Source organism: Euleptes europaea, chromosome 3, assembly GCF_029931775.1.
Source record: "Euleptes europaea isolate rEulEur1 chromosome 3, rEulEur1.hap1, whole genome shotgun sequence".
Taxonomy (NCBI): Eukaryota; Metazoa; Chordata; class Lepidosauria; order Squamata; family Sphaerodactylidae; genus Euleptes; species Euleptes europaea.
Window position 1 is genome coordinate 46,829,559 of NC_079314.1, and position 16,991 is coordinate 46,846,549.

Genomic DNA, 16,991 nt, shown 5'->3' on the forward strand with positions numbered 1-16,991 from the left:
TTACCTTGAGGGATTTTACAGCGTTTCTGTGGTTTGTTTGTTTTTGAATTCCATTCCTGGGCAAAACTTGCGGATGTTCCTTTTGGTTGGATCAACATGTTTCAGAATTGGGCCTTAACAATTTAATACCACACATTGGCACAGAGACCCATATAATGAATTTGCAAGTAATCAGCTGTGTGGATTTTTGATGCAACAACTTTTGTAACAGAGAACATCTTGTCATATCCATCAGCCATTTCTCATTAATAGAAGACAGATAATGTGTGTCATTCTATGAGGAAGGTTTATGGGGGTGAGAGGCTTTGTATGCTCAATGGACCCTTAGTGGAGAGAGCCCAGTATCTCTGTGGAAAGATAGACAAGATCCTGCTAACTATCTCCCAATTAGCCTTTTGGATGTATCATCTAAGCTATATACTTGTCATCTTTTAACCAAATTAGAAGACTGGGCCGAATCATCCAATGTTTGTTATCCAGAACAGGCAAGGTTTTGTAAGGGACATGGCACAATTGATCATTGTACTACACTGAAGGCTTTGATTCAGAAGTATACCAACAACTTTGGAAGACGTCTTTATGCTGCTTTTATTGATCTTACATTAGCCTTCAATTCTGTTGATTGATCAAGATTGTGAGAAAAGTTTGATAGGTCAGATATCGATTGAAGGCTTCTTAGGTTGTTGATCGAATTACAGTCCAACCTTATGGCTGGGGTGAGGGTGGACAGACAAGGGTCTCTTTCTGACCCTATTCTTTTAAACAAGGGTGTTAAATAAGGCTGCTTATTGATCCCTTTTTATTTAATGTTTATTTATGTTAATGGTATTGGTCAAGCCTTGGAGTCGTGGAATTTTTCTTGCTCCATCACTTTATGGATGTAAAATCTCAATATTGTTATACGCTGATAATATGGCAATTATGTCTTTAGTTGAGGTTGGTTTCAGAAGGATGCTAATAAAACAATGCTCTTTTTAAAAAAATATCTGGGCATTGTATTTCAAGAATCTGTCTTGGAAGGTACACCTTAATGCAATCTCATTATATGCTGCCTGCTCAGTAGGGCTTATTTTAAAATTATTTTACTAAAAAGGGGTTCAGTTAATTGCCCCCTGTGCTCAAAATATTCCAGAGCAAAGTTTTTCCACAATGCTGATAATGGACTGAAATTTGGGACTGGAATGAGAAAATGCTTGTCCAGCAGGAAGTTGTTCCGAATAATTTTTTAAGGAAGATCTTCAGCTGCATATTTAAGGTTGGAAGGTGGATTGCCCTACATTACAGTAAGAGTTAATTTAAAACTTAAAATATTTTAAAAGCCCCAAACAATATTTTGAATCTGTACTCTGTGCTCTGTTGTTACCCTTTTAAAGGAGAAAATAGTGTCGTTTAAAGACACATTTGTTTTTATCTTGTCACAAATCTTATTGAACAACCTTGACCCAGCCAGTCTCCCAGCCTAAACTCAGGGTAGGTTAAAAGCTGATAGAAAAGAAGAGAGAAAATAGGTGCTGCCTTGAGCTCTTGGCAGAAGGGGAAGCTGAAAATATAAACAAATGTCTCAATGGCCAATCTAAAAAAATGGAGGCTCTAAAACCCACAAATTATTAAAAAACCATTGTCAAAGAAAAAAAGGAAGATTATTATACATGAAAATAATAAAGCTTAACCTTCCTGTGATAGAACAGGCTCTCTTTGCAGTGTGTGGCTACCCCCTCATTGGCAGACACTGTACTCCAGTCTCTTACCTGTCCAGTTGACTGGCAACTTAAAAAATGCCAGTGCTTGAAGAGTTAATTCTTTGCTGTTCTCTTCCCAACCTGCTGTGATTATTGCAAAGATGTACCAGTATGTTGATGGAGAGAGCCAATGGCTTTCTTGATGAGGTCAAGCCTGGTGCCATTTCCGCATCCGATTATCTGTTAAGAGGCCCTTTAATAATGCTTAAATGGCAAATCTCTGCCTCTCCTCACTACAGCGTCTAAGTGCTCCGGTGGCATGGACAGAGAAATGGGTATTATTCACTAAATTTAATATCTCCACTTGGGAAACAAAAAGTGAGGAAAAAGGATATGGTCACAGATCTCAGTCAATTCATGTGTCAAGCAGACATACAGGCCTGTGGGACCCAAAACACTTGCATAATCAGATGCCTTTCTTGTTACCTGCATGTTCATAGATATTCCAGTGATGTATGTGTAAAGTGCCATCATGTTGCAGCCAACTTAGACAACTAGGGTTGCCAAACTCCAGGTACTAGCTGGAGATCTCCTGCTATTACTACTGATCTCCAGCCAATAAAGATCAGTTCCCCTGGAGAAAATGGCCGTGTTGGCAATTGGACTCTAGGCATTGAAGTCCCTCCCCTCCCCAAACCCTGCCCTCCTCAAGTTCCACCCCAAAAACCTCCCACCAGTGGTGAAGAGGGACCTGGCAACCCTAATGGCAACCCAGTAGTGTTTTCAAGGCAAGAGACTAACAGGTGATTTGCCATTGCCTTCCTCTGCATAGTGACCCTGATATTCCTTGGTGATCTCCCATCCAAGTACTAGCCAGGACTGACCCTGCTTAGCTTCTGAGATCTGACCAGATCAGCCTAGTTTGGGCCATCCAGGTCAGGGCATTACTCTTCCAAAATTCCATTGTTGTGCTAGCATTAGAGCCTGTTATGTCAGGGGAATGAGTGAGCTTTTTTACTGGAGGAAGTTACCACTGTTGGCAGAACAGATCCATGGAATTCAGTTCTCTTCCATCCATACTCAGCAGTCCTGCCCTCCATGTATTGCTTTGATCATAGATGAATGTTAAGAAGAGCCCTGCTGAATCAGACCAAGGGTCCATCTAGTACTGCATCCTGTTTCCAGCTGTGGGCAACCAGGTGCTTTTGAGAAATACATAAGCAGAATGTGAATGCAACTGTAATTACCCCGGTTTTTATCCCTTGTTATGTAGTGTGACTGCCTCTGAACAGGGAGATTTTATCTTCCATGGTGAATAGCCATTGACGGACTTATCCTCCATGACTTTGCCTAATCCCCTTTGAAAGTCATCTAAGTCAATGGATATTGTCACCTCTTGTGGCAGCTAGTTCTATAAATTGATCATGTACTGTAAGAAAAAGTACTTTCTTTTGTCTCTACAGAATGCCTTCCATTTCCAAGTCTTTTCCTTATGTATCATATTTCTTTATATCATATTTAAGTAAGACTATGGGTAAGAAATTTTCCTTTTTACAGCTTCATAAGATGCCTAGTCTCTGTTTAGGTTCTTTAAGCACTTAAGAAATGACACAGTATCAGAATTCTCAAGATTCCATGGAAATTGCAGCTGCTTTAAAAGTAAACACTTTTTCTCCATTTGTCTTTGAATCCTTTGCATGCTTGAAGAATATGAAAATATTTATTATATGTTTGGTTTTTATGTTGTCAAATGCAAGTCTCACCCAAGTTGTCCTCCATCCTTTTTTATTTTGTTTTACCAGTTGCTCAGAAAACAACAAAAATTCAATTAAAAACCCTTTGTTGGTTTATAGCCTAGAGCTGAGTTTCCTTTTAGAAAGCTGCCTGAGAACAACCATTTGGTTGAATTGGTGTCAATTAATGGATATTGTAGGGACTGAACTGCAGTGACCTAGGTTCAGATCCCTGGTTAGCCATAAAACTCACCATTTCTCAGCCAAATCTATTTCACAAAATTGCTATAAGGGTTGTGGGGTTTGGGATTAGGAACACAAAATAATTTGGTTGTGTCTGTGAGAGAAAGAGATTAGATAGATTAACTGGAAGGGATTCCATTCCCTTTCGTTGTTGTTTCATATGTGAACGTTCTATACAATGATAATCAAAAATGGAGAAAGGGAAAATATTGTAAACCACTTTGTGTCCCCACTGGGTAGTACAGTGGGGTATAAATGTTTTTCTGTTTGTACAAAATGACCATTGCATATACTGAGACAATCACACATTGAGCATTCTCCTGTTATATTAGGTAGCCGAAATTGTAACAAATGAAAACGGCTCCCAAGTGCTCATAATAGGAGAAATGTGGTAATAAATATATATGTGTGTATGTTTTATTCCATGAATTTCATCCTTTGCTGCTCTTAAGGTGAATGGGTATCACAATTAATGGAAAGACAATGTTTCCCATATCAGAGGACCATCATGCATGATACCTCTTGTTGATGTTTGGTTAACTAGCTTCTCTTTCTCTCTCTCTCTGTCTCTTTCTCTTTTTCTGTCTGCATTTTGCAGTTCTGCTAAGCCAGTCCTCACTAGAATGAGCACAAAACAAAACCGAGTGACAGCTTTTGTACATCAACATTAAACCGGAAGAAGCTTGGGAAGCCTGTGATGAAGAAGACTGTTGACAAGTGTAAAAATGTCTGATTGCCAAGAGCTGCCTTCTAAACATAGATCAGCCAGACATGCAAGTGGTTCTCTGGAGGGAGATTCAATCATGGATTTACCCACCAGCTCATTAGAAACTGCCGCTGAATGCAACGTTCAGAAGGCGTGCATGAAAAGTCACATAAGGGGGATAACTTTCAAAGGGGGTGTAGTTGTCACTAGAGAAACATATTAATATTCATGCATCAATGAGGTTTGTACGCTCTTTTTATTACTTGACTGAAAAGCGGAATGCTTAAAAGCAAAAATTCATGGCAGTTAAGTCAGAAAATTCTTATTCCAATAGCTGAGGTGACATGGTTTTTGATTCAGAATATTTACAAACAGTATCTTCCTGTCTCATGCTACAGGCAAGATGGTGTGATTTTACCCCATCATTTCTGTGCCTTGGTGGTCCTTCCTGGTACGATTAGTTAGAGACACAATGCTTCTCAGTTTCTCTTGTACACTGCAGTGGCTGGATTGAATTCTCATTCTACTGTAAGATGTAAATACTGTAAGATGGTGGTTCCCAAACTGTCCTTACAGTATTTAAAGACTTCAATCCTAAATACACTTTTTTAATTACTTGGGAGTAAATCCCATGGAGCTCAGTGGGATTTCTTTCTGAATATACATACTTCTAATTGCAGTAGAAGGACCAGGTCTCCCACTATAGCATGAGACTACCTATCCCCTGCTTCTAGTCCCCCACTGTTGCCCAGTGAAGCAGCAGGAGAAATTTGGGGCGGAGGAGTGATGTTGCGGCAATGCCAGGATGTCACTTCTGATCACATAACCACAAGTGATGTCACACAATGCTGTAGCAATTCCCCAAAACTCTATGGCAAAACCACTTTCCATTATGTGACCAGAACTGACATTGTTTGACACCACACAGTGCTGGCCCCCACCCCCCAAAAGCACCTGAGGGTTGTCAGCCCTTGGCAGGAAACTCTACGTTGCACTGAAACACTCATTAAGGAGAAGGAAACCATGAAAGGATAAATATCCCATGTCCTCTGCATGGTTTGCTCCAGGTAGCTCCAGGTTCTCAGAAGCATGCATGGGTTTCCCTTCTACCTTTCCAGCCACTCCAGTGTGGGAAGGGAAGGTGCAGGTGCTCAGACAAGGTAAAGGTGGGAATTGTAATTAGTGTTTTGAGGCAAAAAAAAATCTAAATGTTCCTTCCTGTGCTAAAGAAGAGAACAGTAAATTAAATAGCAGACAGTTTGTCACCCATTAATCGTACCCAAAATTCTACCTTCTTGAAGAGGCCACCCTTCTCTGCCTCATGTTAAGGGGCAGCCCCAGTTGGTGGGAGGTTGCTGACGCCTGAATGTAAAGAGCTGTGGCTCTGTGCTTCGTTTAATGTTTTACAAAGCCTATACAACATGAAATGTTTGAAAGCCACCTCTTTTAAGGGATTACCATTTGAAGACCGTTGTGTCACAGGTTTAGGGCCAACATAGATTCTGTCCTGGCATCTGAAGTACAGTAACAGAAGTATAGTAACAGACAGCTGCTGTGAAGTACTGTTGCATCCATAAGTGGTAAACAAAGATTCTTTACAAATGATTCCTGTATAGGTTTAAGAGGTCCACAGTGATTTTTCCAAGTAGCACAATACAGGGAGCAAACACACGACTCTTTGTAGACAGCTATTTTTGTTGTATCGTGTGAGGCAAAAAGTTTCACCTATGGTGACAGAAGTTGTTTCAGAGGAAGCAGGTTTTGCAGTTCAGTGACGGGCTGTCGTTCATGCTCAGTGAAACAGAATTAGCAACAGCATCCTTTAAAGCTCCACCTTTATGTTGCTTTGTTGCATTTAGAAGACTTGGTTTTGTGAGCGGATTATGACTACACTACAGATCTCTCCAACCCCGCCAAAAAAGAGCCAATGCAGTACATCTTGTTTATACCACACAACACTTAGTAATTATACCAGATCAAAACTGGTACCCGTTTGCCACAGAGGGCATGAAATGAGGATGCTGTGCATTCTGTCCAGCTCTGAACTGAGCACCAGAGAAGTACCACTGTAATAGCAAAGGCTTTTTAGACATTCAAGCAAACTGGGTTTTACATTTTTACATTTTTAGAATAAATCTGTACAAAATCCATGTATGTTGAAGACCCAATCTCAGAAACTCTCATTGCTTAAAATGCCTATGGACATTCTGTCTATGTATACACAAGGGTGTGTGTGTGTTGTTGTTGTTTTTTCAAATAAACTAGTTTTTTTTCTCCTGTGTGCTCATGTAGCCCCTGACACAGTAGTACTTCAGAACTTTATGCTGAATGTTCGCCCAAAGAAGTTACCGATACCATACAATGTAAAAAAGCTAGTCACAGGCACTGTTTTCCACAATTGAACTGTAATTCTGTTCACTTCCAAGGTTACAGGAACTAAATGTGGTTCATCAAAGACTTGAACCAAAGTCATTAGAACTATAGCATAAACTTATTCATCTTGATAGCCCAGAAGACATCCTAAGAACATGCTGTCGAATCATAACTGACTCATGGTGATGTGACATACAGTTAAACAGGAATGGCATTTGCATGTACCTGCAACCACCCACGAACACATACATGAACAGATGAAGTTGCCTTACACTGAATCAGACCATCAGTCCATCAAGATTGACAGTTTACTCAGACTAGCAGCAGCTCTCCAGGTAGAGGTTTTTCACATAACCTACTACCTGCTCCTTTTAACTAGAGGTGCCAGGGACCTTCTGCATGCAAAGCAGAGGCTCTTTCACTGAGCCACAGCCCCTCCCCACAGATCTAGATAACCACAGTTATCTAGATGTTTCAAGTAACCAAGATAATAGAGATTAAGGGCCAAATATCACTTTATAAGAAACATGGGGCCACCTCCAAAAATGGGAGCCCTATATGTCCTTCAACAGAGCCCACACTTTGCTAAAGTAGCTTTTTTTTGAGGATTAGAAGGAATGAGATGTTCATTCCCTTGCACGGTGACAGAACCCTCCACACCCAGGACCTGTGCTACCACAAGAGGAAAGAAGGAAGGGAATTGAACATAGCATGCTGGAGGTGACCATAGGACAAGAAAATAGACTTAAATGGCTGAAATGTTCCAAGTTTTCTCACATAATGAATGTGGAGAAAGATGAAGAATATCAATTTGGACAATGACTAGATGGAATGACATCATGCAACCATTCTGATGTGGTAATAAAAAAGGGAGTGCTTGACTTTTTGGGTATGGTAACCATTCTTTGGATTTCTTTCTGAGTATACATGCTTATAATTGCAGTAGAAGGACCACTATACTCCAGTAAGTGTCCATTGAGTATTCCAGTAAGTGTTCGTCTTGCCACCTCCTGGAAAATGCTCAGCAGATAGATTAGGGTCTCCCAACATGGTGCCCATGGGCAGCATAGCACCTACCCATACCTTTCCTGGCACCCATCAAGTGTTTTTAGAAAGTTGGTGGGGTGAGGTGGGGCTTTTGCCCAGCAGGGCTTTTGTTTGGCCATTGGAGAGCTCATTGGCTGTGCAGATCTTTTAAAATGTTGCTTTGGCAGCAGGTGCCATCACAGCACAAGAATCTTCACTGCGTCACTGAAGGTAAGCTGACTGTATGCAAGAAAATATTTTAAAACTGTATGTTCATTTTAAAGGGCCTCCTATTAAATAGCTTCTGTCTGACATGCTGAACAGTTAATATTAGAGTTATGAATAACGATTAGTTTCTACTTACTCTGCTGTATTTCAACCTGCTGAATCTAGCAAGTCTTCAGCCAAAAATCCCCTTGGGTCCCTTAACAGCATCTACTGCAGAGGTGACCTATAGCTTATTGACAATATTAAGAATAGGTCCTGTTCTCTAGTTATTCATTATGCTCTCACTCCGACTCTCCAAGAGTGTCTTCCTACTCATTCTAGCCCTATAAAGTCCCCTCCCTTCTTATATTTCCTCAGTTCTTGCTTATTCCTCGGACTCCCTCCTGTGACTTGATTTTAGCTTTTCACAGATTAATTTGCCAGTATTCCCTTTGTTCTGTTGCCCACTTTCCACAGTAACTGTGTGTTTATGACAGCTTCTTCAGCAAAATTCAGCACTCCTCAAAGGTACCCCTTCTGACTTAACTCCAGAACTCTGATAAACACAATCCCATCAGGACTCATTATATCTCCTGACCTGATCCTTACAAGGCTGACCACAACGGCAGTTCGTTGACAAAGTCAAAACTGGTGTGATCCTTAGGTCAAGATCACAAACAGCAGAGCTCATTCAGTGAAACTTCCAGTTTATTACCTCTTTAATATTAGTCCCTGCCTCTCGGTAGCCTTTTTTCACTGTGTTCTGATGGTGTTAACACAAAAACTTTGCATACCAATGTGGATGTTTCCTTTGCCAGCTCTCTCTCTCTGTGTCTATACACATACATATTCAGGAAGCAAACAGTTTTAATTACATACGTCATTCAATGTGAGTAGTAGTACCTTTCTAACCTCTTAAAATGTGGACGCTTTTCTATTCCATGCCATCGTAATGTCAAAAATGTGTGCGTTTGGTTTTATTTATTTTTTAAGGTCAACTAATTGTAAAGAAAATTGTTGGGATCTCTGACTTTCTGAAGAATCAAAGAACAATAATTTTTGTTACTTTAAGGTATGCTTGGTATCAAAGAACCTAATAAAGGTTACCTATGACTTTTTGTAGCATACTAGAATAAAGTGTGCGAGTGCCTTTCTGCAGTTCATTCAAGAAGTGGCTAGTTTTTTTTCTTTCCATATACTAACTGCTCTTTCCCCGACTCTTTCCTATGTTTTCGATAAAAAGATGTACAGTTGTGTATCTCTCACAGGAGGTGTCAGTGAATGGGAAGCACTGTGCACTGGCGATAGAATCTGTCCCCAAACCATAACCTTCCTTACTTGGCAGTCTGACCACGGGCTCAGAGTTCCTGGGTTCACCTGAATGTGCATAGGATTCCAGCCGTTCAGTCCAATCTTATGTATGTTTAAGTGGAAGTTAATCCTACTGAATTGAATGGGAATTATTCCCAGAGAAGTGTGTAATTTGCCGGGCAATCCTTTGCAGAATTACTCAGTCTAAGCCTGTTGAAATCATAGTAAAAAGTATGCTAAAAAGCAAACTCATTTCCAGCTTCATGTAGGAATCTCCTCCTAAACTTTCTGTGAAGGACCCGAGAATCATGAAACTACAAAGTTTAGGCCTTTATATAATTCCAGCGCTTGGATTTTCTCATCCATTTGGCAAATGTATTAGACAAGGATGTATTTTATCTTCCTATCTCTTCAATCTATATGCAGAACATATAATTAGGAAAGCTGGATTAGATTTAGATGAAGGTGGAGTGAAAACTGGAGGGAGGAACATTAAGAATTTGATATATGCCGATGATACTACATTAATGGCAGAAAATAGTGAAGACTTGAAACGACTACTGTTGAAAGTTAAAAGAGAAAGTGCCAAAGCAGGACTACAGCTGAACATCAAGAAGACAAAAGTAATGACTACAGGAGAATTATACAACTTTAAGGTTGACAACGAGGAAATTATTGTCGAAGGCTTTCACGGTCAGAGTTCATTGGTTCTTGTAGGTTATTCGGGCTGTGTAACCGTGGTCTTGGAATTTTCTTTCCTGACGTTTCGCCAGCAACTGTGGCAGGCATCTTCAGAGTAGTAACACTGAAGGACAGTGTCTCTCAGTGTCAAGGGTGTAGAAAGAGTAATATATAGTCAGAAAGGGGTTGGGTTTGAGCTGAGTATTGTCCTGCAAAAAGTATTGTCCTGTAAGTATCAAGATAATGTGCTAATGAGGGTATGGTATGTTAATATGGAACCATTGTATCCTGAAGTGATCTGTTAATGTGTGTAATCCAAAACTAATCTGTATGGCTATTGTTGAATGTTGTCTTTGTCTGGAGGTGTTTCAGGGCAGGAAGCCAAGCCTTATTCATTCTTAAACTCTCCTCTTTTCTGTTAAAGTTGTGCTGATGTTTGTGAATTTCAATGGCTTCTCTGTGCAATCTGACAAAATAGTTGGTAGAATTGTCCAGTCTTTCAGTGTCTTGGAATAAGACCCTGTGTCCTGTTTGTGTCAGTCCATGTTCAGCCACTGCTGATTTCTCAGGTTGGCCAAGTCTGCAGTATCTTTCATGTTCTTTTATCCTTGTTTGTATGCTGCGTTTTGTGGTCCCGATGTAAACTTCTCCACAGCTGCAAGGTATACGATATACTCCTGCAGAGGTGAGGGGGTCTCTTTTGTCTTTTGCTGATCGTAGCATTTGTTGTATTTTCTTGGTGGGTTTAAACACTGTTTGTAGGTTATGTTTTTTCAAAAGTTTCTCCATCCTATCAGTGACTCCTTTAATAAATGGCAAGAATACCTTTCCTATGGGAGACTAAACAGTCTCCCATAGGAAAGGTATTCTTGCCATTTATTAAAGGAGTCACTGATAGGATGGAGAAACTTTTGAAAAAACATAACCTACAAACAGTGTTTAAACCCACCAAGAAAATACAACAAATGCTACGATCAGCAAAAGACAAAAGAGACCCCCTCACCTCTGCAGGAGTATATCGTATACCTTGCAGCTGTGGAGAAGTTTACATCGGGACCACAAAACGCAGCATACAAACAAGGATAAAAGAACATGAAAGATACTGCAGACTTGGCCAACCTGAGAAATCAGCAGTGGCTGAACATGGACTGACACAAACAGGACACAGGGTCTTATTCCAAGACACTGAAAGACTGGACAATTCTACCAACTATTTTGTCAGATTGCACAGAGAAGCCATTGAAATTCACAAACATCAGCACAACTTTAACAGAAAAGAGGAGAGTTTAAGAATGAATAAGGCTTGGCTTCCTGCCCTGAAACACCTCCAGACAAAGACAACATTCAACAATAGCCATACAGATTAGTTTTGGATTACACACATTAACAGATCACTTCAGGATACAATGGTTCCATATTAACATACCATACCCTCATTAGCACATTATCTTGATACTTACAGGACAATACTTTTGCAGGACAATACTCAGCTCAAACCCAACCCCTTTCTGACTATATATTACTCTTTCTACACCCTTGACACTGAGAGACACTGTCCTTCAGTGTTACTACTCTGAAGATGCCTGCCACAGTTGCTGGCGAAACGTCAGGAAAGAAAATTCCAAGACCACGGTTACACAGCCCGAATAACCTACAAGAACCAACGAGGAAATTGTTCAAGACTTTCTATTCCTTGGCTCCATCATCAACCAAAAGGGAGACTGCAGCCAAGAAATCAGAAGGAGATTGAGACTGGGAAGGGCAGACATGAAGCATCTAGAAAAGAGTGTAAGGATGTGTCACTGACCACCAAGATTAGGTTAATTCATGCCATTGTATTCCCTATTACTATGTATGGGTGTGAAAGATGGACAATGAAGAAAGCTGACAGGAAGAAAGTAGACTCCTTTGAAATGTGTTGGAGGAGAGTGTTATGGATACTGTGGACTGCCAAAAAAAACAACCAAATCAGTAGGTTATAGATCAAATCAAGCCTGAACTGACCCTAGCAGCTAAAATGACTAAACTGAGGCCATCGTATTTTGGTCACATTATAAGAAGGCAAGAGTCACTAGAAAAGAAAGTCATGCTAGGAAAAGTTGAGGGCAGCAGGAAAAGAGGAAGACCCAACAAGAGATGGATTGACTCAATAAAGGAAGCAGGGACCCTCAATTTGCAAGACCTGAGCAAGGCTGTCAAAGATAGGACATTTTGAGGGACGTTGATTCATAGGGTCGCCATGAGTCAGAAGCGACTTGACGGCACTTAACACACACATACACAGCGCTTGGATGGGCAAGAAGGACCTGGGATACTATATGTCAGCTGAGGTTTAGCAAACCTATTTGAATGAACTTGCAATTAAGCTGAGCTCTTGCATAAGCTTATCTGTCTTGCAAAGTACATTGCTTTGATCTAGCCAATTCAGCCCTTGGAAAGTTAACTCTAATTACTCCTAGCTTAGTTTAAGAAACCTTAAAGGATACAAAAGTAAAAAACAAAGCAGACTCCAGATCAGATGTCAAAATTAGAAGGAAGAAGAAGAGGAGGAGGAGTTGGTTTTTATATGCCAGCTTTCTCTACCTCTTAAGGAAGAATCAGACCAGATTACAATCACCTTCTCTTCCCCTCCCCACAACAGACACCCTGTGAGGTAGGTGGGGCTGAGAGAGCTCTAATAGAGCTGTGACTAGCCCAAGGTCACCCAGCTGGTTTCATGAGCAGGAGTGGGGAATCAAATCCAGGTCACCAGATTAGCAGCTGCCGCTCATGTGGAGGAGTGGAGAATCAAACCCGGTTCTCCAGATCAGAGTCCACTGCTCCAAACCACTGCTTTTAACCACTACACCATGCTGGAATACCCCTCTTAAAATCTGATGGAATTCCTGTATGTCACCCTGTCCGTTTTCCCCCCCTGTTATCTTAGGAATTTATCTGCATTCTTCCCATTGCAAATCCATCTTCCTGTATGGCCATCAATCTTGATATCTATTTGACCATGCCCCCAGAGTGCGGATCACAAAATCTGTGCAATGTGATCATAGAGAAGGGGGGAAATCTGAAAAGTTAAAAAATATGGTGATGTGCATTTAAAACCAGCCAGCATGGTGTACTGGTTAAGAGTGGTGGACTCTAATCTGGTGAACTGGGTTTGTTTCCCCACTCCTACACATGAAGCCTGCTGGATGACCTTGGGCTAGTCACAGTTCTCTCTGAACTCTCTCAGCCCCACCTACCTCACCTGTCTGTAGTGGGAAGGGGATGGGAAGGTGATTGCAGGCCCATTTTAGACTCCTTAAAATTAGAGAAAAGCGGGGTATAAAAACCAACTCTTTTTCTTCTTCTAAAACACCAACAGTTAAAGAAAAAATTAGAACACCTACCGTGTGGGCACAAGTTCTCACTCTCCATTTTGAGGTCAACCCCAGTCAACAATGATGTCGCTGCTGCAGCAGATAAGGAAAGAGGGAAAGAGTGGGTCAAAGAGAAGGTGGTAGGAGAGAGAGAGTGAGTAGAAGACAAAGAGACAAAAGGAGGACACAATGGCACAGTGGCGAAGAAGAATGAGGTGGCAGAAAGAGGAGAAGAGAGGAGATGGTGTCATAAGGCAGGGGAGGACGGTAAAGGGGCAAGGAGGAGGAGGCAGCAAAAGAGAAGAAGTGGAAGCTACAGAAGTGAAACCCCAAACAAAGTGAAATCTCTGGCTTCCTTGCTTATTGATTCAGAAACCCAATACCAGTGTATTTAAAATTGGGGGCCTTTTTTGATACATCAGAAACCATGGGCAGAGGGTAACAGGGTTTAAAGTAAGTTGATGGTACACCAGAAAGCTTTCTATTGCATTGCAGTTCAAATACAAACAAAAGTTCCTTTGGAATAGGAGTCCATATCTACTGACTTGGCTGCCACCAATGAAAGACAACTTTGAATCCAGAGCAGGGTTTGGATGAAGAATTTAGGGACAAGCATAGAGATAGAAATGAGTAACACATGCCCCTTGTTTTCCAGCTCTCTGCCTTCCTGGTGGGACTGTCTCTGCTCTCAGTAGCAAAAAAAAAGGTGTCACAAAATTGCGGGTGGGGCTGGCCGTGATTGTAGTTGTTAAGTCCGCATGGGGAGGACACACGAGGTCGAGACGGAGTTCCAACACAACGCGTTTATTGCAGTACAGAACAGAACTAGAGAACACAGTAGAAACGGCCCTGCTTATATGCTCCTCTGGCCGCCCGCGGCCACTCCCCCCCTGATCCGTGATAGGGGGAAAGAACCCCGGGGTACCAATGGCGCGTGCCGGCTTAGGGCCAATGGCACGCGCTGGCTTTGGCCAATCGCGTGAGCAGGGCTTTGGAGCCTTTGCCCAAGACTCAAGCTCCAACGTTCTCCTGCATATCCCCTAACTATATACATACACCACACCCCTCCCCCCTAAGTCCTGACAACACACGAACAAACATAGTCCTTAAGGTGGCTCGGCCACGATCTTGTGCGCTGTGAGCGACGTGGTGCTGGAACGGGGGCTTCCGGTTGCTCGGCGGCTGTGGGGCTGTCATGTAGCTTGGTGGCGAGGTCGGCCTCCGCTCCGTCTCTGGGCGATGCGGCCTTGTCGGTCGGTAGCGGCCAGTCGGACACGGTGGATTCCGTTGCGGCAGGCGCAGAGTCTGCGGTGTTGGGGTCCAGTGTGGTTTCTGGAGCAGCGGCGTGGCTGGGCAAGTCGGCTGGGCAGCGGCACAGCTGGTCAATGTGTCGCCGCAAGACTCGCCCATCCTGGGTGGCGACCCGGTAGGAGACCGGGCCGGTTGCTTCCTGGACCGTGGCTGGGATCCAGGCCGGGCCCGTGCCGTAGTTCCGGGCGTAAACCGGGTCTTCCTGCTGCACGGTTCTCAGGACTGCGGGGCAGAGTCAGCTGGGCTTCTCTGGTGCCAGGTCCGGGTGCAGGCGGTTGAGAAGTCCTTTCGGCCAGCGCCCCATTAGCATTTCTGCGGGGCATCGGCCCGTTGTGGAGTGGGGGGTGATATGTTGGACTAGCAAGAAGTTTGCCAGCCGCGCATCCCAGTCCCCGTGGATAATTCGCTGTAGTGTGTTCTTAGTTGTAAGAACCATCCGCTCCGCTTGGCTGTTGGTGGAGGGATGGAAGGGAGCCAAGGTGACATGGCGTATCAGGTTCTTTGCCATAAACTCCTGGAACTCCGTGGACGTGAACTGGGCCCCGTTGTCGGAGACGACGGTGTTCAGAAGGCCATGGGTGACGAAGAGCCGGCGCAGCTCCCGGATGATGGTCCACAATGTCAGGGAAGTCACGGCCACGACTTCCAGCCATTTGGAGAAAGAATCCACAATGACCAGAAAAGTCTTGCCTTGAAAGGGCCCCGCGAAGTCTATGTGGATGCGGGACCAGGGGGCATGCATGGACTCCCATCGCTGGACTGGAGGGCGTGGCATCTCGGGGCGTGACTCCTGGCAGGGCTGGCAACGGCTTACCCATTCTTCAATTTCGGCTTCAATGCCCGGCCACCAGACGTAGCTGTGAGCTAGCGCCTTCATGCGGACGATGCCCGGGTGGCTTTCGTGTAATGCTTCCAGGACTCTGGAGCGGAGCTTTAGTGGTGGGACAACGCAGCTTCCCCACAGCAGGCACCCCTTGTGGAGCGAGAGTTCGTGCTGCCGGGTTGCAAACGGCTTGAACTCCTCCCCTGGTCGAGCCGCAGGCCACCCCTTCCCCACCCAGTTAATGTCACGGGCGAGGGTGTGATCCTTCGTGGTGTGGGCAGCGACGTCCGAGGCGTGCAGGGGCAGTTACGGCAGGGTCTCAATGAGCATCACATTGAACGCCGGGGAAGGGCCAGAGTCGGAGTCCTCCAGCGGCAGGCGGCTGAGGGCATCCACGTGGCCAATTGACTTCCCGGGATGATGCGTGAGGCGAAAGTCATACACATTCAGGAAGATGGACCAGCAGAGCAATCGGGGCGACAGGATCTGAGGTGTCTGTCGGTCCGGGAGGAAGAGGCCCAGGAGCAGCTTGTGATCGGTGATGATCTCGAACAGCCGGCCGTAGACGTAGTCATGAAACCTTTTAACACCAGCTATGACGGCGAGGACCTCCCGGTCTATCTGGGCATAGTTGCGCTCCGCCGGCGATAGGGTCCGGGAGTAGAATACGATCAGGGCCTCCCGCCCATCAGGCATCCGAGTCCAGGAACTGTACCTGGGGAAGGCCGAGCTGACACTTCTCGCGCTTAACGGTGAGTCCAGCGACCCGGAACCTGCAGAGAATCCCCCGGGCGCGATCTAGGAGCTCCTCATCAGGGCCGGCTGCGACCAGGACATTGTCGAAGTAGGGAACGACGCCTGGAAGGCCCTTCAGGAGATCCTCCATTAAGTTCTGAAAAATGCTGGGCATGGTGCTGACCCCGAACTGCAGGTATTTGACTCTGAAGGTGCCTCGGTGCGTGACGATGGTCTGGGTGTCCGTGGATTCGGCTTCGACCGGCAGCTGCGGCTCTCGAACTGTTTGTGGCGGATGGTCACATAGGCGGCGGAGTGAACCAGCACCCAGCGGCGCTGGTAGTCAGTGATGACGACCTCCGATGGTTGCAGCTTGGGAAGGGTCGTCCGGGAGGCCAATTTGTGAAAAGTATCTGCCGAAATGATGGAGAGCGCTGATCTGGAGTTGACCTCCATCTTGCATGGGGCTCCCTCGATGGTGACGGAGACATTCGGGGCTCCGGGGATCTGGTGGACCTGGAGGCTGTGCAGGTCGTCGTGGCGGCAGCAGCAGGGGGCAGCGCGCTCCCCTTCGGACAGTTCCAATGGCGGGGTACCAATGGCGCGTGCTGGCTTAGGGCCAATGGTGCGCGCTGGCTTTGGCCAATCGCGTGAGCAGGGCTTTGGAGCCTTCGCCCAAGACTCAGCTCCAATGTTCTCCTGCATATCCCCTAACTGTATACATACACAACAGTAGTAATTGGTAGTGATTGGTAGTGCAACAGCACTGCCGGGCATTATTGAGACTACCCCATTCTCAGAAACCTGATA

The 16,991-nt window shown here is 44.3% G+C and overlaps 1 protein-coding gene across 2 annotated transcripts in view; it reads left to right on the forward strand.

Annotated features, from left to right (window-relative positions):
- The window catches only part of LHFPL3 (LHFPL tetraspan subfamily member 3), a 228,645-nt gene extending 223,988 nt beyond the window's left edge, over positions 1-4,657 (forward strand). For both annotated transcript variants that reach the window (XM_056846972.1, XM_056846971.1), the window contains one exon: positions 4,254-4,657. Coding sequence is in view for 1 of the 2 variants with exons in the window: in XM_056846971.1 (XP_056702949.1) it covers positions 4,254-4,282 (29 nt within the window). In the remaining variant the exon portion in view is untranslated. The remainder of the gene's footprint in view (positions 1-4,253) is intronic.
- Positions 4,658-16,991: the final 12,334 nt, after the last annotated feature.